At 45.4% G+C, this 22,254-nt stretch overlaps 1 protein-coding gene across 2 annotated transcripts in view; it reads left to right on the forward strand.

The window, feature by feature from the left end:
• Positions 1-819: 819 nt before the first annotated feature.
• mta3 (metastasis associated 1 family, member 3) overlaps positions 820-22,254 on the forward strand; it is a 28,702-nt gene continuing 7,267 nt past the window's right edge. Inside the window, exons 1-14 of one of the 2 annotated variants that reach the window (XM_076033488.1) lie at positions 820-1,092; positions 4,767-4,834; positions 6,809-6,902; positions 13,243-13,369; positions 13,458-13,521; positions 14,113-14,230; positions 14,602-14,704; positions 15,807-15,906; positions 16,565-16,753; positions 18,331-18,405; positions 19,063-19,121; positions 19,287-19,405; positions 20,473-20,630; positions 21,349-21,571. In XM_076033488.1, the coding sequence (XP_075889603.1) occupies positions 1,065-1,092; positions 4,767-4,834; positions 6,809-6,902; positions 13,243-13,369; positions 13,458-13,521; positions 14,113-14,230; positions 14,602-14,704; positions 15,807-15,906; positions 16,565-16,753; positions 18,331-18,405; positions 19,063-19,121; positions 19,287-19,405; positions 20,473-20,630; positions 21,349-21,571 (1,525 nt within the window). In that variant the 5' untranslated portion in view covers positions 820-1,064. The remainder of the gene's footprint in view (positions 1,093-4,766; positions 4,835-6,808; positions 6,903-13,242; positions 13,370-13,457; positions 13,522-14,112; positions 14,231-14,601; positions 14,705-15,806; positions 15,907-16,564; positions 16,754-18,330; positions 18,406-19,062; positions 19,122-19,286; positions 19,406-20,472; positions 20,631-21,348; positions 21,572-22,254) is intronic. The other variant, XM_076033489.1, reaches the window with a different exon arrangement.

Genomic DNA, 22,254 nt, shown 5'->3' on the forward strand with positions numbered 1-22,254 from the left:
GGCCCTCAGAGACCACCTTGTTTTTCTTCTCTTCCAACAAAGGCTCAGTTTAGCAGGAGGCTGTAATAAGAGAGCAATTTATGATTTCTGGATATTTTGTGAAGTCTGATACACTGGAATCCAGGAGATAAAATCCAGGTCTGATAAAAACAAAAAAACAAAAAAACAATACATATAATACCAATACAAATACATACATATAATACCAATACAAAAATGTGAACTGTTTTTTATCTCTCCAGTGACCTCAACTTTCCTCAGTTTCATCACGTAAATTGATACGTTTCTAAAATGATCAAAGCCTTGCTGGCATTCGGACCACATGGAAACACCTTTTTGCAATTGTCATGAGAAAAAAAAGAGAAACGTTCGAAAAAAAACCAAACATAAACAAAGCAAACACATTAAAGCAAACTGTGTAATGTCAACAAACTATTTACCATCGACACAATATCTCACATTAATGAGCAACTTTCAGGAAAAAATGACTTAGTATCTCAGGGGGGAAAGTGATTTTAATATTACGTTACAAGGTAGAATCATCACATTACATGTATTTTGTTTTGTTTTTATTTTATTGTCTCAACAGTATCAAAATGACACAACTGTTTGTTTTTTTTCTTTTCACAAGCTTTTCAGCAGAGCTCTGCAGAATCGTGGGAAAGTCGAAGAAGTTGCGTGGTGCGTGTCTGTATGCGTGTCTGGCCGTTCGTGAGCCCCCCCCGCCCCCCTTCTTCTTCTTGCTATCTTTCTTTTGTGCGCGTGCGCGGGAGCCCTCCTCAACGTCACCAGTCGGTGGTTTTTCGGGTTGATCCGACGCCGTTTGGCTGCCGCCGTGACTTCACTGTATTGTAAAGAGAACAGTGAATCCGAGCAGGAGGGGGGCTGGCGTTCAAAAAAAAAAGAAAGAGAGAGAGAAACCCTCCCGACTGCCGACTGGGCACACATCCGGAGCCTCGACGCATTTAATGCATCGCACCCGGGTCGTTTTTAACAAACTGACTTTTTTTAATTAATTTATTCATTCCTCGTAGTTTTATGGTGTACGCTCCGGGAGGGCAGAAATGGCGGCCAACATGTACCGGGTCGGAGGTATGTATACCAATGTGGACCTTCCATCACACACACACTCACACACGCACACACAAACTCGCTCTTCCGCTCGCATCCCGCCGCTCGTGTCTGCCGTTGCATGGCTGCCCGCTTTTTCCTTTTCGTTTCCCAAAAGCGCCGAGCTCTCGACTCTGCCCGTTCGTGGCGGAAGAGCCGCGACGGGTTGCAGTTGGGAAGGTGAGAATTTTCACCAAATATTTGGGAGCGAAAATGGGTCAGGCCTGCCCTGGCGTCTGCCGTGGCCATGGCAGTTAGCCGCCAGCGCTGCTAAGCGGCTAGCTCACAATGTAAACATTTTTTTTTTATAGGACGGTGGCCGTCCCCGTTTGCCTTCAGTTTTTTTTTAGGTGGGGGTGGGAGGTAACGACACGGGGGGTTGGTTCGGTAGTTGATGCTTAGCAGCGGCTCTGGGGCGGACGTGTATTTCGGGCTGTGTTTTACACGAGCTAGTGCGAGGCTGCCTTTGTATTTGCCTCTTCTGGCACGCAGCCATTAGTGCGACTCCTTATTGAGGCTAACGTTAGCATCACCGACGGCTCCGCTCATTACCACCACATCGCAGCAGTCAGAGCGCCATTTGTCTGGCACCCTCTCCTTCCCTCTTTCATTTTTTACCACTCAAAAAGACACAATCCTGCCATATGAGTCAAGGTGTACCGCCAGTTGTGGTTACACTGCATACACCTGGGTGCACCGGAGCACCACCAACAACCATCAATTAGCAGATTGTCTCACCCAGCTAGCCTATTAGCAATTCACTGCAGTCCGGCATTAAATTAAAGGTAAATGCTAGTAGCAGCAGCAGCGTCGCTTCATGGCGTCGCAGCGTCAGGTCGGAGGCTGCACCTCCATTCAGAGTCTAAACCCACCGCCGGTATATAATTCTAGCATGCTTGCACTCAAATCGATTTAAGCCATTTGCACCCAGTTATTATTACTACATTACAACTGCTGGCCCTGTTTTGTTTATCGGTGTTGTTTAATCTGGTGTCGGTGTGCAGCATCAGCTTTTTTCCTTGTCCATTTTGCTCACTAAAGGTGCTTTTTTTTTTCCTGCTCTCTGCAAATCAAGTTCAGTGCATTTAGTTTGTTTTATCTACGACCATTATATATACATATATATATATTAAAAAAAACAACCCAATTTTATACTTTAATACTTTGTGCCAGATGAAAGCGTGCCGATTTCCATTTGCAGTCCTTTTGGCAGGAGGATGGGCTGAAACTATGCAGTGATTACAAAATACAAACTCAGTGTAATGTATGGCGGGATGCTGTGTTCACATGGCACAGCAAAAAAAAACATCAACAAAAGCAGCACGTGCGATCCACACGGTGTGTAACCCACAGTAGATTGTCCTCGGTCTCTTGTCTGGCAAGAAACAGGTGGAAGTCGGGGTGAACTTTTAGGTCAGCGGTGAGATCGGTCCATTCTAGCACTTTTTTTTTTTACGAGATGAAGAATTGACAGAGCGGATTCTCTTTGAGTAGCGATAGAAGTGTCTGGAACTCCTGAGCAGAAGCGACTGTCACCTCTGGGTACAAGCCAATAACATCATGTTTAACTCTTCTCCGAGATGTTTGTCTGCACTCAGGCCAGTTAAAGGGCGTTTTAGTGAGAATTTCAAGGGAGCGTTCTTTCAGCTACTACCCAGTTAGTTAAACTGCTCTGTATCACAGGCAGCAAGGTGCGGATTTTGGTGAGCTTTCCCAGAAACTTGTCACTCAGGCGAGCCTCCCCTCTGTTTGTTTCTAACATATAGATTGTTTCTTACGCCTTAAAAAAAACCAAACCAAACAAACCTGCTTGCACCGGTATAGTTGGTTGTTAATTTTCTTTGTCCTAACTTGCCGGACAACCTTGAGGTTTCCTGTCGCAGCGCTAATAAACAGGGGACTGATTACATGAGCTGACTAGTTGTTGTTGTTTTTTTAAGTAATAATATTGTTGCCAATAATTTTTGTCCAAACAAAACAAAATTCGGAACTTTGAAATTTCAAAGCAGATTTTTTTTGTTTAGTTCAGTGCAGATACCTGCTGTAAGTGCTGTATTGATGCTGCTTTTTCACAATTGAGCTAATTGTGGCTAAGCGATGCCTCACTGTTTGTTTTGTGTTGCTTAAGTAATGAAAGACAGCCTTGTAACTTGTGAGAACCTAAAATCCATTCATGCTGAAGCACATTGTCAATGTGTGTGAATGAAACCAATAATAATAAACATATGGGGAAGTTCCAGAACCTGTTGTCATTGACTTGTGGTGTCGTTTTGACAAGGTTCCGTTCAAGAAGAATCAAGTAATCCCCACCGATGTGAATAGAGCATTTGTTTATTTGTTATGGGTACAATTAGCTTTGAATGACCGTATGTGCTTGCTGGAACACAAGACACAAGATTTGTTGCTGCTTTTTGCTGATGTGATGCAATCACGCTATTCTGTGCTTCATGCGGATCGTGCTGATTTGTTGCACGTTAATTTGTGTGCGAGTGCGCGTGGGTGCGTGTGCGTGCGTGTGTGAACGAGTAACAACATAGTGGTGCACTTGCTGAGCAGTTCAGAGAAAACGTGTGGCCTCCAGTGTGGGTGTTTTTTTTGCCACTTTTGGCTTTAGACGATATGACGAACGAGCGAGAACACTCAGATGTGGGAACCAGCCGGTGCAAGACTGACAGTATGACAACTTCACGTTGAACTATCACATTTTGACTGCATAAGAAAGAGAATGTTAGATTTACTTTTCTTTTATACACTTTTTTTTTTTTTAAATTGTTTTCCTTTGTTTTCTCATGCTCTGTAAATGCTGCTGTAATTAGGCCAATTTACCCACTGTGGGATTGATAAAGTAATTCATTTGCTGTCATTGCAGCTCTGACACATGTTACTTTATGGAAGGTATTTCAGCATCTAATGGTCAAAATCACAAAGTGTTTTGCAAACCATTTCAACGTTTATTCCCGACCTAGAAAGCCACCTCTACAAGGGGACTCACTCTTTTATTGCCAACATCTCCTGTAAGTGCTTTTTCTGAGTGAATTGGAAGTAAATTTATTTATTTCATAGTCATTTCACGTAACTCAAAACATATTTAAATATTTTCTCTTAATTCAATTGCACATTGGTCCCTTTAAGTTAAAGTAATTAGTTATGGAATTAAATAAAATTGCTCAAACTGAAGAATTTCTTCAGTGGCAGAAAAAAAACAACCTTCATATGTATCAATAAATGCTGCATCTGGAAATCTTTACCAACTAATTTGTAGAGACTGAAATGATTCACGTACATATTTCATTGGTGGTGTTAAATAAAGCAGACATGCACACTGCTTGTCAGTTTCAGCAACCTGGTCGTGGTTTCAGTATACAACACCAGCTTGTCCCTTTAGTTCTTTACTCTGCTCTCAATTATAGCAAAACATTTTGCTGATACAGAGTTTAGGATGCAAGTTGACTGGAATCAGGACGAGGTATGAATTATTCTTAAACCAACGTGTCTGTGAATAAATTTCACAAACGACCACATTTGGTCCGGCAGTAATGCGAAAACATGCATTCAAAAGGTGAATTTTCTGCAATTTGAACAACAATGTGGAGCTGCGCCTCAGATGTCACACCGCGGTGACGATAATGCTTTGTTTCCTTTTTTGCTCTCTGCAGATTACGTCTTCTTTGAAAACTCCTCCAGTAACCCTTACCTGATCCGGCGGATAGAAGAGCTGAACAAGGTAAGGCGAGGAGCCCCTTGGTGTGTGTGTGTGTGTGTTTTACTGTTTTACTACTTTGCTTGAACCCTGAAGGCAAATAGCCAGGATTCCTGGTAGTTACTGCCCCCAGCCCACCGGGGTTTGCCTTTGAATTTTTACAAAATCTAACAAAGACGACAAGACACCACACACACACACACACACACACACACACACACACACACACACACACACTACGGAGACATTGGCCAGGAGTTACAACATTGTATTGACATAATCATAAACAGTAGTCAGCAAGCTTACTTAAGTAGACATTCGTCCTTGGACTGCATCTCCTATGTTCAAATATTCCTCAATAAGTGTCCACAGACCATCTGGATCATCTAGTTGGTGCACGTCCTGCAGCATAGATGGTGCGCGCTCCATGCTAATCGAGTCTGTGACATCCCTCAGCCAGCCACTCCAACAAAAACAATTGGACTTCCGCACTCGCTACATCTTAAGTGCAATTCTCTTCACAGAGACCCTCCTTTTAAACACACTGCGTGTGTGAGATTAGATTTAGATTGAAAAAGGGCGACAGGTGTTTTCCACGGTTCCCACCCTGATGCTGATGTCAGAGGGCACTGTGGTGAGTGAGCACACGGCGGCGAAAGAAACATTCATTTTTACATTGTTACGCTGGAGACTGAAAGATCCACCTATACCTGCAGGACCGTTGCCAGATCTTCAGGTGTTGGGGCCTCCCTGTCAGAATATATAATAACATTCCACCGGAAACCGATGCGTTCCTCTGAAAACACCCAAAGATTCTGAACCTTCATTTGCAAAAGCAATGTGTTTTCTGAAACGGGGCTGATCTGAAGCAGACACACACACACACACACACACACACACACAGACACACACAGACACACAGGGTGGTCGGAAAAAATGTTTTGGACACCTTATGGATTTGTGATGTGTTGTATTGTCCTAAAAATCAACCGTAAGTATTTCAGTGCTGTTGATTTCAGTGGAGTCGCCAACATTCAGCCACATCCAGAGTAGAATTTGTTTTGTTTTTTTGTCTTATTGACTGTAAACAACAAAATCATTTGTTTATGTGCCTCTGATGCAGCCAAACAGACAAAAAAACATTTTCTGAAAAATATGTAATCATGATGATTTAATAATTAAAGTAATTTAATCATCAAATTTTAAGGGTATTGGAAAACGTATTTCCACTTCTTTAAGTCATCACTGATTAAAAAAACCTTTTTGTCACGTCTTTGTGAATATACTAAAATAAACAGGTTCCTTTTATTGAATGAAGAGGACAAGTGTGCCTGAATATGGATTATGCTGGAGATTAAGATAATTTTAGAAAGCACTGAAACAGTTAAATGTTTGTTTTCTTAGGATTAGAAGGAAAAAGGGTGTTAAAAATGCTCAGTTTGATACGGGATGCTTAAACTGCCTCTCTCTTTCTCTTTCTCTCTCACACACACTCTCTCGCACACACACACACACACACACACACACACACACACACACACACACACACACACACACACACACACACACACAGAAGTCCATGTGTGGTTGTGGGTGGCTGTGCATCACACCTTTTTTCTTTCAGTTGTTGTGGTGTTTTCCTTTAATGGTGTCCAGCTCTTCATGGTTATCACCTGCACTAAACCTTCCGCGTCTGTCTTCTAATCACACATCACATCCACTCACCGTCCATCAGTCAAAGTGCTGAACAGCCGGCGACTCCTTAAGCCCGTCAGACCCTGTTTATTCAGCCAGTCAGAAGGTCGATCAATCATGTGATCAAAAAGTGGCACTGCTGCCCCAGCGGGCTTGTCACGGCAGCTCGGAGGAGCCGGCTCTCCTGGGAAATCAGAGGGTTTGTGCAGCACTGTGGTGGTGGTGGTGGTGGTGTTGGTGGTGGTCGGGGGACTGGGACTGCTGGCACCTATTTTAGTCCTGTTGCCTCCCTCTGTGTTCCAGACGGCGAGCGGCAACGTGGAGGCCAAGGTAGTTTGTTTCTACAGGAGGAGAGACATCTCGCACAGCCTCATCCAGCTCGCCGACAAGCATGCAAGTGAGTAGCTGCTCCCGCCACACACCCGCCTCAGTTCAACTGAGCCGCTCACCTAAACCAGGGGTGACGCACTCAAATACATAGTGGGGCCAAAGTCTAGACATTGATATGTATTGAAAAAAATCTTCCTCCAGGTAGAACAGTCAACCTTTTAATGGACCCAAACAAGTTCTGCTTCAATTTAAATATGGAACAAGCAAAGCTTAATACTATACAATAATAACTTCATATAGCACACATGCAAAATCGACTTTCAAATGTAATAAAACTTGTAAAAATTGAATGCCTCTTTTATTTACTTATTCGCTTCTGATATAAATTTCAACAGTAACCCTTTCCACTGGATAATAATACATTTAAAAATAAAGTAACAGTCAACCAATGAAGTTGTAATAATAATGATATCCTTGATAGAACGTCCTGTCCCGTTTGACATGCCAAATTTCCCTGCAGAGCATTCTGGGATTTGTGGTATTAGTGGTACATGTGCTGTATAATACCGGTGGGCCAGCTCTAGTAGTGAGTTTGTATTGCCTTGCTGGCCAAATATAATTGCACTGTGCGCTAAATTTGGCCCACGGGCCAGAGTTTGACCCCATGACCTAAACCCTTCAACTGACCAGTTGACCTGACTCTGTTCTGCTGACCCTTTCACCAAACCCACTCACTCAAACCCTTCACATTGACCCCTTCACTCGTCTATTTTAACTGACCCATTCAAGGGACCTGTTCCGCACCTGTTTTACTTGATCATGTGAAATAACACCTGCCAATTATATCTGCAAAATTATTCCAAGAACTTCATGAGAGAACAGAACTTATACTTGAGTGTTTTCCTGACCGGCCACCCAGACAGGCCAGGGTGTTGCCCTGCCTTTGATCCCATGACCCCAGCGACCCTGAGTGCTGGGGGAAGTGGGCATAGAAGATGGATTCGTGGGTGGGTTTGAAAAACTCATTAGGTTTTATGTCAATGTGACACACATGTTTATAACATATTTATTACAATATCCTGGCAATAAGAATGCAAAAATAAATATTTAGAGAGCACTGCTTTTTAAGTCAATATAATCCACTGCTGTCTTGAACCAAAGTTCTGGAATTGTAGGCCACTGCTACCGTTATTTCCGGCTGTGCCCTGGGGGAGAAAATGTCATTCTGGGCTTTTCACAGCACGCCAGTCGTGTCTTGACATTTTCTATGTTCTGGCTCTGTGATTTTTTTTTTTTTTATCATTATTATTTTATATATTTTTACTTCCGTCTCCCCATACCTTCAGCAGGTAACCACTTAACCTCATAAAAAGGCCATTTGAGGCCGTTTGGTATCTTCTTATCGAATGCATTTGCTCCGTGCAGGAAGCCTTGAGTCAGTGTCCTCCACTGATTTTTTTATGAGAATGAAAAAAAAGAAAACGTCATCAAGTACACTTTTTTTTTGTTCATTGAACACTTTTTTTTTTCTTAACCTTCCTCAATAAGACCCAGCCTGACTGTGACTCAGACCTGCAGAGGAACGATTGAGAAGCAAGTCTTGTGGCAAGACGGCCTGAGCTCTCCTGGTGTTTTGCCTTCATATCTTAATAATTCAAAAAATCAATTTGGCGCCTCGAGAAGAAACGGGGTTGTTTGCCGAAAGAAACCTATATGCATTTACCGCGGTGCCTTACTACACACATTACGCCGGGCTGGCCGCTTCAAGTCAGTGGAATGAGAATGTCTCCCTGGCACAAGGAGAAGTCGCGCAGGTAAAGTGCACTTCATTACAGGGTGGGTGGGGATGAAATGTACTGAACCGGAATCAGCCGGCGCCAAACAGCGGAGGCGTCGGGGAGGCGTTTGTCTCCTCCCCTCGCTGCACTGACAGGCGGGAAAATGTTTCTTTAGAGAGCCGTCATGCATTAAAATGTATCGGCTGCTCTCCGCCTGTGGTGACGAGCGTAATGGTCACATTCATAATGAATAGCGGCGGCGCCATGGTGGGACATGGAGGTGCGATCTGCAGCCTAACGCCGACTCTACTGAGCCAGAGGTTGAACTGTGCAGACCCACGTCTGCGATGTGAAGCCAAATGCAGAAAGCGACAGAATAAAGAAGTCCGTGTTGGCTGCCATCATCAACATCATCGCTGCTGCTGCTGCTGATGATGATGATGATGGTCTTGGTCTTGGTCTCTTCTTCCTAGTTCATTTATTTCTTTTTTAATTTTATGAAGCAAAGATGTGGAAAAAGTGACAATGATTCAAATAGTTGTCAAAGCCGCAAAATGGTAAAGCAAAGTATTAAAAGATACCTTGCAAACTTGGATTTATAAAAGAAGAAACATTTTTTCTGTTTTGTTGTTTTTTTTTTCTTTCTTTGATGTATAAAGTCTTGGCCTCGAACTCCAAGTGTCTCGGTCTTGTCTCAATCTTGATATTCTGTGCATATGATAATCTTGGGGTGAATTCCAATTCCTCCCTTAACCCTCAATCTCAACCCTCAATCTCAAAAATGCGCGCTCCCGCGAGGTGCAAGTGCTGTCCCGATTCTAAGAACGTCAAGTTGAGGGACGAGTTTAAGGGCTGTATCGCCCTCAATATTGAGATTCTCCGGCACCACCCTTGGGAGTAAGGGCTACCCAGAAGGCATTGCGTATTTTCGCCAAGACATCGTCGAAAAAGATTGCGATGTAAAAGCGAGCTACAAATGGAAGTATTTTCTGAGTTAATAAAGATATAAATATTACGAAACCATTGTATTGTCTTAGTTTAAGACTTTTTTATGGATTATTTACATCGTTGTTGCGTAACATTTTTTTTTTTTACTTTACGAGGTTTGTCAACCGGACTGGCGGTCCCGGCTTCACATTACTTGTATACCTCTTTGTGTAGCGAAGGAGGACTTCTTCCTTTTTCACCGTCTTTTTCTTTTTCTCCTTCTTCTTCGTCGTTGTCGTCTTCTTGACAGACTGGACGTAGCTTTGGCGTAAAGCCGCCCCCCACAGTCTGAAGACGTAACTGCACTTAAGGGGTGTCCCATTTCTAAGCCCTTACACTTATTTTTGAGGGCCAAGATTGAGGGTTAAGGGCGAGGGTTGAGATTGAGGAGTTAAGGGAGGAATTGGAATTGGCCCTTGGTCTCGGTTGGTGCGTTCTTGACTGCAATACTAGTTTCTCACGTGTTAACCAGGCCCACAGCATCCAACAATGTGGCCTGTTCATTTCAATGGAGTTTCTCACCTGGCGCGTAACCCGGAAAAGATTTTGCCTTCCGGGTTACTTCCGCATTATGCAGGCACCATAGCGCATGGAGCAGAAGTACGAGGGAAAGTGACACTCCCCTTCCCATCATGCCTCTGTAACTCCCGGGATGCATCAGGCCACATCAGCCAATCAGAACGAGACGAGACACAGCAGCACGTACGTGCAACACACCGTGTTGTTTTTTTGGAAGAGAAACGGTAGCAGGCCAGAAGAAGATCTGAGCTGAGCCACAAGCTAAGCAGCACTTAGATGCTTTGTTTTTTGCAGTTTTTTTTATTTTTTTTTTTTTTTTAAATGATTCACTGACAGGAAGTGACACCCCTCCACACGCCGGAGCTTTGATGTTTCCCACCGTGATGAGGGTGCTCAGCTTTTGTTTGATGCCTTCTGTTGTTCTTCTGTGTTCTTCTGTGTTGTTTCTTATTGACTGTGCTTTTTCACACTCTTATCTGTCGCTGCTCAGACAGCCGAGTCAACCAGCCAATAAAAGGTTTCGGTCAAATCAGTCAGTCAGTCAGTCAGTACTGTGTAAGAGTCCGACTGGTGCTGCTGGCTACAGTTTGTGCTGCTGAGGAGACATGCAACACCGATTTAAAACAGCAAGAGTAACTTCCTATGCATTGTCTGCAGCCGCCACCCAGTGTCCAGTACGCCCTCCCATTCATTTCAATGGAGTTGCTCACCTGCCGCAGGTGCCGATGAAGTCCACCATTTTGAAATGGCTTCAGGGCCACTTCCGCATTATGCAGCGCCACAGAGCACGTAGCAACAGTGTCACTTCCCATCCTGTGGCACATGTGATGCATCAGGACGCATCAGCCAATCAGAGGGAGCCGGGACAAAGCAGCACGTATGACGCTGTGACGTCACGCTAGGAATATAAATCTGTTCTCTGGTGATTTTCTGGCTTTTATAAAATGTTTTTAGAAAGATTAAAACATGGCTCGAAGATTTATTATGAACTGTGTTTCAGGTCAGGTCCCCCGGTCATCCATTTTACAGGCATTTAATTTTTTTGTATTATGGTCTCTGGGGAAAAATGTTTTTTTTTGGCTGCAGTACCTTCAGTGGCCACAGTCTGTTATCCAGTTCTTGAAATCCATCCATGCCGCTGCCTCCTCGTCCAGAGAGGAGAGCAGCTCCATCACTGCTCTACTTTCTGGTTTCCAACATACATTCATCATGGTGCATGAGAACAAAACAACAACCCCCAGCATCACTGCTTCCAGCCAGCAATACATCATGAGCCTATGACTGCAACCAAGAGAGCGCCGACATTATCCTCTTTCACACCGAGCGACTCGTCTCTGCAGTTTAGGAGCTGCCGCCTTGACAAAAAGACTTTGGTTCAAGTTCAGGACTTGAGTCGGTCGTTCTTTGCGGCTGATGATTTTATTTTTCGCTTGGAACCTGAGACGTCTGCTATTGTATCCAATGGAAAAAAGAAAGTGGTCATCAGTCAGAAATGGAGAGGCTAAAGTGCAAAGTCATTTTTACTCTGAGGATAATGGCCCATGTTTTCTCTCCCGCTCTCTCCACTTGATGGCTTTATTGTGTTGCAAAAAATGATGAAAAGCTGTGTCAAGAATGAAAGAGGCTGTGCAGCTGAGAAACGGGACATTAAGGATGCCGGTGGATCAATTTGCGGTCCAAGTTTGGATGAAAATGGGGCGGATGTGACTGTGCCTGATGTTCAGACTGCGATGTGGCGCAAATAACTTCCTGCAATTCTTGACCCACTCTAAACTGCTGCTGCTTTTTTTTGTGTTGGAGCTTGACGATGCAGCAGTTTTATGATGTTATTTTTAGAAACAAGCTGCCATTATAAAACTATGACGTGGTGCCTCAGACTGAAGGCTTCTTCCTGGACTCATCTTCCATACCAGTCGTGGAACGAGGCCACGGGTACACTCAACGGCCCGGATGATTTATCTTCATGATCTGTTTTGTTGAGTTGAGTTCACAGCATCTGTCAGGTTGGTGTGATCAGATGTGCTGATGCCTTTTGGCTGAACTGAGAGAATCTTTCGTTGTATTTTTCCATTGGACCATTTCTGATCAATTGGTCTCTTCTGAAGCCTAGACTAGCTGGACTCTGCTGCACTTCCTGTATCTTGTCTTGTGCATTTATTTCTGAAGGGCAGTTTGCACCAATTACCAATCAGGTTTTCTCCCAAAATAGTAATTGGACTGCACTTATTTAGCGCTTTCCAGCACCTTCATGGTACCCCAACGTGCTTTACAGTGGCCTCTCATTCATCCGTTCACTCACACACTCATACCAATGGGTGGCTGCTGCCATCCAAGGTGCTGCCAGCCCCATGGAGTGGGATTTGAACCACCAACCTTTCGGTCATTGGACAACCTGCTCTACCTCGTGAGCTCCAGTCGCCCTGAGCTGAGTGTTGTTCATGAAACCCAAGTCGGTTTTATATTGTCCGACTGACTGAAACACTCCACTCTGCTGGATATTATCAAGCCTGAGGTTTTCCACGGTGACCTCCGAGGCCTCGCAGGGTTCTACAAACCGTCCACGTAGTCTCACTGAGCAGAACTGCGACCAGAGTTCTGGACGTTGGATAGCTGCTGGCCACCGGAGGCCTCTGGAGGCGCCGCCGGCTCCTCATCTTCATTTAACGACACGCCCGCCGTGTGATTATAATGATCATCCAGAAATTTGCAGCGCTTGGGGCGGGTCGCCTGGTGTTTATTGATGAGAACAGCTTGTAAGACGGCGTTCTGCTGATTCGATCCTGCGCAGAATATGAATCACTCTGTTTCAGGCAGCGACGGCGACAGTGGCGGCTCCAGTTTGGAGTTGCTGAGAGAGAGAGAGAGAGAGAGAAACTCTATCGTTTTCCAATTTGAAGACTTGCCCTGGAACATTTCAATGCTGCGCCACCCCGCCGGAGGACAAGTGGGTCAATCAGCTGATTTGGCCGTAAATCTACAGCGATCATCAGATTCCGATGCATCCGAAGCGGCCTGGCTTCTGCTGCGCCCGTCGCCTCTCCGCTCGCCCCCTCGACAAGCCGGAGCCTTCTCTTCTGTATCTGTGAAGCGTTTTAACCGCGTGGGTCTGTTGTCGTCTCGCAGAGGAGCTGGAGGAGGAGAAGGAGAGCCCGGCGGAGGCGGATCTCACAGACAAACAGAAGCACCAGCTTCGCCACAGAGAGCTCTTCCTGTCCCGGCAGTACGAGAGCCTCCCCGCCACCCACATCAGGTAGGGCGGGGCCGTCCACCACTCAGACCCCTGCACGCCTCACTTCCTGTGTCTCACTTCCTCCCCCTCTCTGTCTTCACCTCTCCAGGGGGAAGTGCAGCGTGGCTCTGTTGAACGAGACTGAATCAGTGCTTTCATACCTTGACAAAGAGGTAAGTCAGAGTGGAAAGTGTGAAATAGAAATAAATACATAAATGAAAACTGGTATTTATGGTGATGAATGTATTATCATAAAATAGTTATAAACATTTATGATTATTATTTTTAGATTTTCCAAAATGTGACAATTATTACGTTTAACCAAGAAGAAACAAAAAACACATTAAACACATAAAATCATGCAGACACACAGAAACATTTCAGAATGTCAACTATTTTTTTTATTTTTTTTGGTCCTTGAAATGTAGAAAAAAATTCTATAAAGCTGCAAAAATGCGTCCCAAAGCTGTGATCTTCTAAAGCATTCAGTTACTTATCAAAACGATGTTTGTTCAGATTTTTTGTATTGTTTTTTTTGCTGATCCACCAACCAGACATGTTCTCGTTTTTGTCTCTCTGTCTGAGAGATGAGATGGTTTCAGTTTGACAACAGGCTGAATGAACAGAATGAGCTGCTGAATGTCTGCAGACTTTTATTGTGCTGTCATCACGAGGGGAACACGAGTGTCTTTCTTAAAAATAAATAAATAAAAGAATACTGTGACAGAGGAAGGTCTCCATCTCTATCCCTACCTCTTTCTCAGGATACATTCTTCTACTCGCTGGTGTACGACCCGACACAGAAGACGCTGCTAGCGGACAAAGGAGAGATCCGAGTGGGGCCGCGGTTCCAGGCAGACGTACCGGAGATGCTGCAGGAGGGTCGGTCCTACTAACTGCACCCTGATCACGTTCATCATCTCTTCTCTCCGCCGCCGCCTGACACCATCACGGTCGGCGTGTTTCGACCGAGATTAATGCCACAGCTGTTTTCCTCGTGGCGGTAAAACAAAAACGCTCCGTCAAAGGTCCGGCCTTTGTCCGCACTTGACGGGAACAAGCGGCACCATTGTGGTGCGATTGACTCAAACTGCCTCCATCACTGAGATCTTCCACAGAGAGGGGAGCCAGTGCGGAGATGAAAGCCATAAATCATCCAGAATCTTGGACTCCTGACACCCGGGCGTCGATGAAAATGTTCCGGCTTTCCTGGGGATTTTGTTGGTGACCGCCGCCCTTCTGTCGTCCTGCAGGGGAGCCGGACGACAGGGACCAGGCCAAGCTGGAGGAGAAGCTGTGGGACCCCGAGTGTCCCCTCACCAACAAACAGATCGACCAGTTCCTAGTGGTGGCACGGTAAGACGCCTCATTTGCTCAATCAATCAATCAGCTTTGAATAAATGAATGACTGAGTGAATGACTTTATTTCGGTGACAACAAAACAGAAATAAAAAGGAAAGGGTAAACATAAAAGATCACAATACGCAACCAGAAAAGGAGTGGGCTGAAGCCCAAGGCCTGTTTGTGCCTATCCTGTACCATCCATCTTTAATAATCACGGATAACCCAGAACATTTTTAATAAGGAAAAGAATGAACTGCACTGACTTTCACCGCTTTAGGTTTTCATTCACGTTCACTTTGCCATGTAGTCTTTTATTATTTTACGCTTTGAAGGCTTTCTTAAATTCCCAAAAGAGAATTACACAGTTTTGAGTCCACTCCATAATTTCACTCCCAACACTGACACACATCTGCATCTCACATTCGTTCTTTCTGTACTTGTTGAAAACATCAGCAGTCCCCTTAAAAACATTGCGCTGGTTGGAGATCGCGTTGAAGTCCCGCGGAAGAATCGCCGACGGGGTCCGTGGCCCGGAGTTTGGGGACCTCCCATATAAGGCATCAGAAGGGAAAAATACAACAACTTTTACTTGTAAAGTGCTAGACCAAAGGCGTCTCAAGGCGCTTTGCACAAATCAGGCGGAAACCAACTGAACCCTCCTCCTGACTCACTTCATTCATAATCAGACCGTTTGATTGTTCCAATAGTCTCTTCCTCTGCACATCTTGTCTGCTGCTGCTGCTGAAGCGCTCCCCTTAATAAATACACAGTAATATTGTTTAAAAGAAATTACTGGACGCACTATACAAAGCAGCCTCAGTGTGAAAGCCGTTACTTTGATGTATTGTTCAGCTGAAATGTATGTAAATTCATCCATTTGTTTTAATGAGAGACGCTGAGCATCGGTGTTGATTTATTGCTATTGACTCTGTTTGTCTGTTTGAATTAGTGCAGCTGGTGGACAATGTTCAATTAATGAGCTGCTCATCTGCCCCACCACCCCACCCCACCCCACCCGAACCCAATCCCTCGTGCTCGGATTGACTCTTAATGTGTAGTTGCTGGCGTGAGTGAGTGAGTGAAGAGCTCCGCTGATCGCTCTGTGTTCTTCCAGGGCGGTCGGAACCTTCGCCCGAGCGCTGGACTGCAGCAGTTCGGTCCGACAGCCCAGCTTACACATGAGTGCAGCCGCAGCGTCGCGCGACATCACACTGGTGAGTTGTGCCACACACACACACACACACACACACACACACACACACACACACACAAACACACATACAAACACAGAGGCCGCTGCAAGAACTGTATGTCGGACTGCCGTCATTGTTGTACACAATCTTCTCCCCCAGAGGCCTCTTTAGGTACTGCAGCCAAAAGTATTTTTCCCCACAACAAATACAAAATGTAGTACAAAAACAGACCTGTAAAATGATTGATAGGATGACCTTTGACCTGAAACAAGGTTCATAATAAATCTTTCTGTTTTATATTTTTTGAGTGTTAATCTTTGTAAATTTGTAAAGGCCAGAACAGAGTTTTATATTCCTGGCAAGACGCCATGGCTTCCTTTGTGTTGCCGTGTCTTGGCTCGTTCTGATTGGCTGATGTGTCCTGATGCCTCACATGAGTTACAGAGGAATAATGGGAAGTGACTAGTGCAGGGGTGGGCAAACTTTTTGACCTGTGGGCGACAATGGGTTCTAAAATGTGACATAGGGGGCCGAAGCAGATGGATGGAGTGTTTTGGTGACCCAACTCATAAGAGGAAAAAAATATATCACAGGACATGTAAAAAAACTACAACCCTGCTATTGACACTCTTGTTTGACAAACGTCCCCCCCAACCCTTCCTCTCTCTCTGCGATGCAGTTCCACGCCATGGACACGCTGCACCGCCACAACTACGACCTGTCCAGCGCCCTCAGCGTGCTGGTGCCGGCAGGCGGCCCCGTCCTCTGCAGGGACGAGATGGAGGAGTGGAGTGCCTCTGAGGCGGCCATGTTCGAGGAAGCGCTAGAGAAATATGGCAAAGACTTCAACGACATCCGACAAGACTTTGTGAGTCTGCGGAAATGTTTTGCGTGTCTAGAAGTGTGTGTGTGTGTGTGTGTGTGTGTGTGTGTGTGTGTGTGTGTGTGTGTGTGTGTGTGTGTGTGTGTGTGTGTGTGAGAGAGACAACATCAGACTGGGAGACGTGAGCACATCACATTTTTTGAAGAGGACAATGCACATTGATTTACATTCCTGTCAATGTGCCAGTGTTAGCCAGAGGCTAATTTTTAACCACAGTCCTCTGGCCTGATGTTAAAAACCATTAAAAACACACAAATAGGACACATTGTATATAAAAACAGGGACACAGGAGACATAAAATTAGAGTAAAAATACAACAAATCATTCTTTATTTTCTTCTTTTATTTATTTTTTAACTTAAATTTAAATGTATTTTTATGGATCAACACAGAGCACCTTGGCTCCCCATGATTTTTTAAATGTGCTATATAAATAAAGCTGATTGATTGATCGTGCCTGCAGGAGGTCAGACGGATGTCAAATCAACGGCCGACTCCCTAAGACAGTTTCAGTCATTTCAAATAAAAAAAAGAAGGAATTTCTTTAGATTGAAGCGTCAGATTCTTCGAGCTGCTGGTCCCATGGCCCGAAACACAGCGCCAAGTTTTCTCGACTAGAAGAAAATGAGGAAAAAGGCAGAAGGTTAAAAAAAACAAAAACTCCAACAACACGAAGCCGTCGCGTGAACCTCGGCACCTGTTGGCAGGAAAGTGTTGTTCTTTTGGTCCCAACTGTTGGAAGGACTGGGAGAACTGGCACAACTGGGAGAACTGGAAAAACGTGCCGCGCCATTTTCACATCCAGTTTGTTGTTTGCGTCGGCTGAGAAAGTCGCCGTGCTGCCAGGATTAAGTCCAACCGACGCCTGTTGAATAAACACACAGCTCTCCTCCTCCGCTGCAGGCGGGCGGCAGGTCTGGCTGAGCACTCCTGGAAGGTTTTTACATGAAATACGACCAAAAAGTTTGTGATGAGCTTTGGAATCCCCCGGCAGGTCCGGGAAGCGCTCGTGATGGAAACGCTGATTAACTTTAAGTCGGAGGGACTCGCTGTTCCAAAATGGATCTGAAAGTGTTTCATACATTTTTACTGCCGCCCTCCCGGCCTGCAGGGGGAGACACTCTCATTTAAAGAAAACATTTCCTTCCTCCTATTTAGCTTCTCTTTAAAATAAAGGAAGGGGTGTGTGTGTGTGTGTGTGTGTGTGTGTGTGTGTGTGTGTGTGTGTGTGTGTGTGTGTGTGTGTGTGTGTGTGTGTGTGTGTGTGTGTGTGTGTGTGTGTCCGAACCAGGTGCTCATGAATATTATTGGATGATTGAATCAGTGTGTGTGTGTGTGTGTGTGTGTGTGTGTGTGTGTGTGTGTGTGTGTGTGTGTGTGTGTGTGTGGTCAGAAGTGTTCAGCGTCTGTGGTCCTGTTGCCATTTTGCACCTAATGAATATACATGCGTGTTTTTGCACCCAGATGGCAAGAACCCGAATATTAATGTCATTAATTTGCTGCCTGTGTGTCTCTGTCCACTCTTCTCCTCCTCCTCCTCCTCTTCCTGTTCCCACCGCCAAGCTGCCCTGGAAGTCACTGACCAGTATCATAGAGTACTACTACATGTGGAAGACCACAGACAGATACGTGCAGCAGGTGAGACGGTTTTCGCCACACCTCAACTGGATTACATTCGTTTTTGTGCAATGAGATCCTCTTGTTGTTTTTTCAAATCTGAATCTGTTTTCATTTCACCAAGTGGCACCGAGTTCTGGCGGAAGACACAAACTGTCCTGCAGAGAGTCCAAAATGTTGCAGGAGTTAAAACTCTTAACTTTTAGTCTGTAGAATGAAAAAAATGTACTCTTCTGGAAATCCTGAACTTTTTGTCTTCTATGGAAAGAAAGAAACCAGTGATGCCACCAACATTTTTTAACAGGCTCTTCAGCACAAACCGACGTGAAAAACACAAAAACCACATTCGCTGTATTTGTAATTTCTATGCTGTTGTTGCAATGTAGCATGACGCTAATGATCAGATTAATGAGCAAATGGTGGACAAATAAAGTGGCGAGGAAAAACATCTGAAAGTGGCAGGAAAAAGCCTCTGTTTGATAGGACCAATAGCAATGAGAAGGAAACATCCCAGCCTTTAAAAAAAAAAAATATATATATATTTTTGGTTGTGCTGGTGATTTAAACCCTCCTCAGATTCTCTGACCAACTCTAGCTCCGCCTCTTCCTCCTCCATCCTCACGTTGCTCACTGTCGCTGACGATGCCGCCATGCTGTGTTCTTTGTGTGTCTGAGCAGAAGCGGCTGAAGGCAGCGGAGGCCGAGAGCAAACTGAAGCAGGTTTACATCCCCACCTAGTAAGTGGCACGCAGCCGCAGCTGCAGCCGCAGCCGCTCATACTTGACTCAGCTGTCTGATCTTAAATTGCCTTCGGCAGGTTGCAAATCAATCCCATACTTTTTTATTTAAAATAAATAAATAAATAAATATCTGCTTCCTGCTTCCTGCTTCCTCCCTGACAGCAACAAGCCCAACCCCAACCAGATCTCGGTGACCAATGGGAAGATGGCCACGGTGAACGGGGCGGGCCCCGTGGCCTACCACGCAGCGGGCGGCGGCAGAGCCTGCGAGAGCTGCTACAGTGAGTTTTACATTATTATTATTAGTATTATCGTCATTGTCATTATCACCAGCCAGCATCTGCTCGTGCTGGAGTCCTCTGCACTTCTTGGCTTTCAACGTGGCTGATTGTTCAGAGCGCAAGGTTTATTTTTCCCTAGGAGGAAATGGAGATAATCACGCCCCAAACTCACCCCAACTCATTTGATTGGTCGCCACTGAATCTCTCACATATCTACCTCGAGTGCGCCACCTTTGGTGGCTGGACGATGATCATATTGATTATGCGTGCTAGAGGCAACAGTTCACTTCAAACAATTTGTAGCCTGTGTGGACAACACAAAGCAGCTCCAGAGCCATTTCTTCACTCTTGTTTTTACATTTTAATGCTGTTATTCATGTCAGCACGGTCTTCAAAGTGTTTCGTTCTCATAGTGAAGTTTTAAATGTTTTTATCGTTGGATGTTTTTGCTTTTCATTTCTTCTTTGTTAATCGTTTCTACTTTTGTTACACTCTGTAAAGACCTTTTAGCTGCATTTCAAGGAATGAAAAGTGCTATAGTTGAGTCTCCATAAGTGGACTTTCAAAGTCTGCGCTTCCTGGCTGCTTGCAGTGTTGACAACTTGGCATGATGACAAAGTTTGCAAAAAAAACCAACAACAACCCAAGTTGTTTACTTGTGTCAGCAGGTTGTCAATCATTATTCTAAATTACTACCAGGCCTGTGACCCTAAAGAAGAAGAGACTTTGCAGGGACCAATCAGAAGAGTTTGGGGCGTGGTTATCTCTATTTCCTCCTAGGGAAAAAAAAAATCCTGCGTTGAGTTCAGGAAACAATTGGTGTCCACAGAGAGAGAGAGAGAGTGTGGCACTGAGTGGACTGGCGCAAACACAAACACTTGTAATCTCATTAGCCAGCAGATTGTGAGCGGCCCGACACTGTGATGTACGACATTAACCCCGCGGTCGAGTGAGACGCAGGAGACCTCGCAGCAGAAATCAATAGGACGAGCGTCTTTTATTTCTCCCCTCACGCTGCTTCTTACTGCCTTTTGATGCCTCCCTTTTTTTTCTCTGCAAATGAACAGCCATGCAGTCGGCGCAGTGGTACTCGTGGGGGCCTCCCAACATGCAGTGCCGCCTGTGTGTGTCCTGCTGGATGTACTGGAAGAAGTACGGAGGGCTGAAGATGCCGAGCAGGGTGGAAGCCCCCGAGGAGAGGACCTCCCCGAGCCCGGCCAGCACCGTAAGTCTGGCAGGCTTTGTCTCGCACGTCCTGCTGGTAACAAGCCTTTTGTTTTTATCGGTAGCACTTTGAGATATCCTAATTAAAAGGGCTTCATAAATAAAATGTATTATTATTAGTTTCATTACATGCTGAAATATTCCACCATTTTAAAGTAACTTCTGGGTTACATCTGCACCATGCGACCCCATGGAGCATGTGGCCGTAGTGTAACTTCCCATCATGCCTCTGTAACTCACGTGATGCATCAGGATGCATGAGCCAATCAGAACTAGCCGAGACACAGCAGCAGTTGACATCATGCTGGGAATATAAAAACATTTTCTGCTGATTTTATGGACTTTTAGAAAGATTGAAAGTCCATCATTTACAAATCTACAAAGAAATATTTATTATGAACCGTTTTAGTTCAGAGGTGCCCTGTCAATTGTTTTACAGGCGTTAAATTTTGTATTTCGGTCTTTTGGGCTGCATGGGACTTTTGGCTGCAGTACCTCGCGTGGCCACTAGAAGACAAATCACTGCACCGCCATATTGGCGGTCCGGTATGCAGTTCTTACGATGCATCCATGCAGTCACGTCCCGTTTTGATCAGAAGAAATCCACTGAGTGTTTCAGACTCCTCCTTCATCAGGCCGGCAGTGGAAGAGCTCCGACTGGAGAAACCCTCTGATTTGAATCGATCGTGTGCCGTGACCTCTCTCTCGTCTCCGCCCAGGAGCCGCGCTCGCGGAGCCACGGCCCCCGCCAGTCCAACCACCTGGTGCCCATGCGGAACAGCGGCAGCCCCAAGTCCTCCATGAAGACCAAGCAGGCCTTCCTGCTGCAGGCCACCCGCCTCACCAAGCTGGCCCGGCACATGTGTCGTGACATCATCAGGCTGCGTCGCGCCGCGCGCCGGCCCTTTGTGCCCATTAACTGTGGGGCCATAAAGGCAGAGTGTAAGAGCTCTTTCAATTCCTCCTAACTTCTGCCACGTGGACACACACACACACACACACACACACACACACATGTACACACACATACACCTGCAGATACAACACAAACACTCACACACACAGTCACTCCCAACCCCACCCACCCACCCACCCAGCCTGCCCCCTCATCAGCCCCTCCCCCCTCGTCTGTCTCCGTTTTTATTGTTACTGTTATTATTAATATTTTTTGGGTTTTTTGTATTCTCCCGCCTCCCCCCCCTCTCCCCCTCCCCCCGTTTCCAATAAAGACTGCCTGTCCTCATAACTGTTGAGTTCCGATCATCTTTTTTCATTTGTGTTTTGATTTGCTTTACTTCACTCTTTTCATCTGTTCCAATCCTCAGTTTGCTCACGTCACACACGCACGCACGCACGCACACACACAAACACACACACACACGCACACGCACACATGCACACACGTGCACGGTGTCAGGAGCCAGTGGCAGTGGTGTGAGTCCAGTCTGTGCAGCGGTCGGCTGCAGAGACGCAGTGTATTTTGTTAGGACAAAGCTCTATTTTTTTGCGCAGCGCCGCTGGCGTCTGGTCGTGCCGCCTCTGTGAGGAAAGACTGAAGCCTCAGTCTGCGCAGCCCTTCTCCACTTTTTTTTTTTCTTTCACTCTGTTTCGTTTTCCACACCTCC

The sequence above is a fragment of the Nelusetta ayraudi genome, unplaced genomic scaffold, assembly GCF_046127955.1.
Source record: "Nelusetta ayraudi isolate G7.1 ecotype Tasmania unplaced genomic scaffold, CSIRO-AGI_Nayr_v1 ptg000042l, whole genome shotgun sequence".
NCBI lineage: Eukaryota > Metazoa > Chordata > Actinopteri > Tetraodontiformes > Monacanthidae > Nelusetta > Nelusetta ayraudi.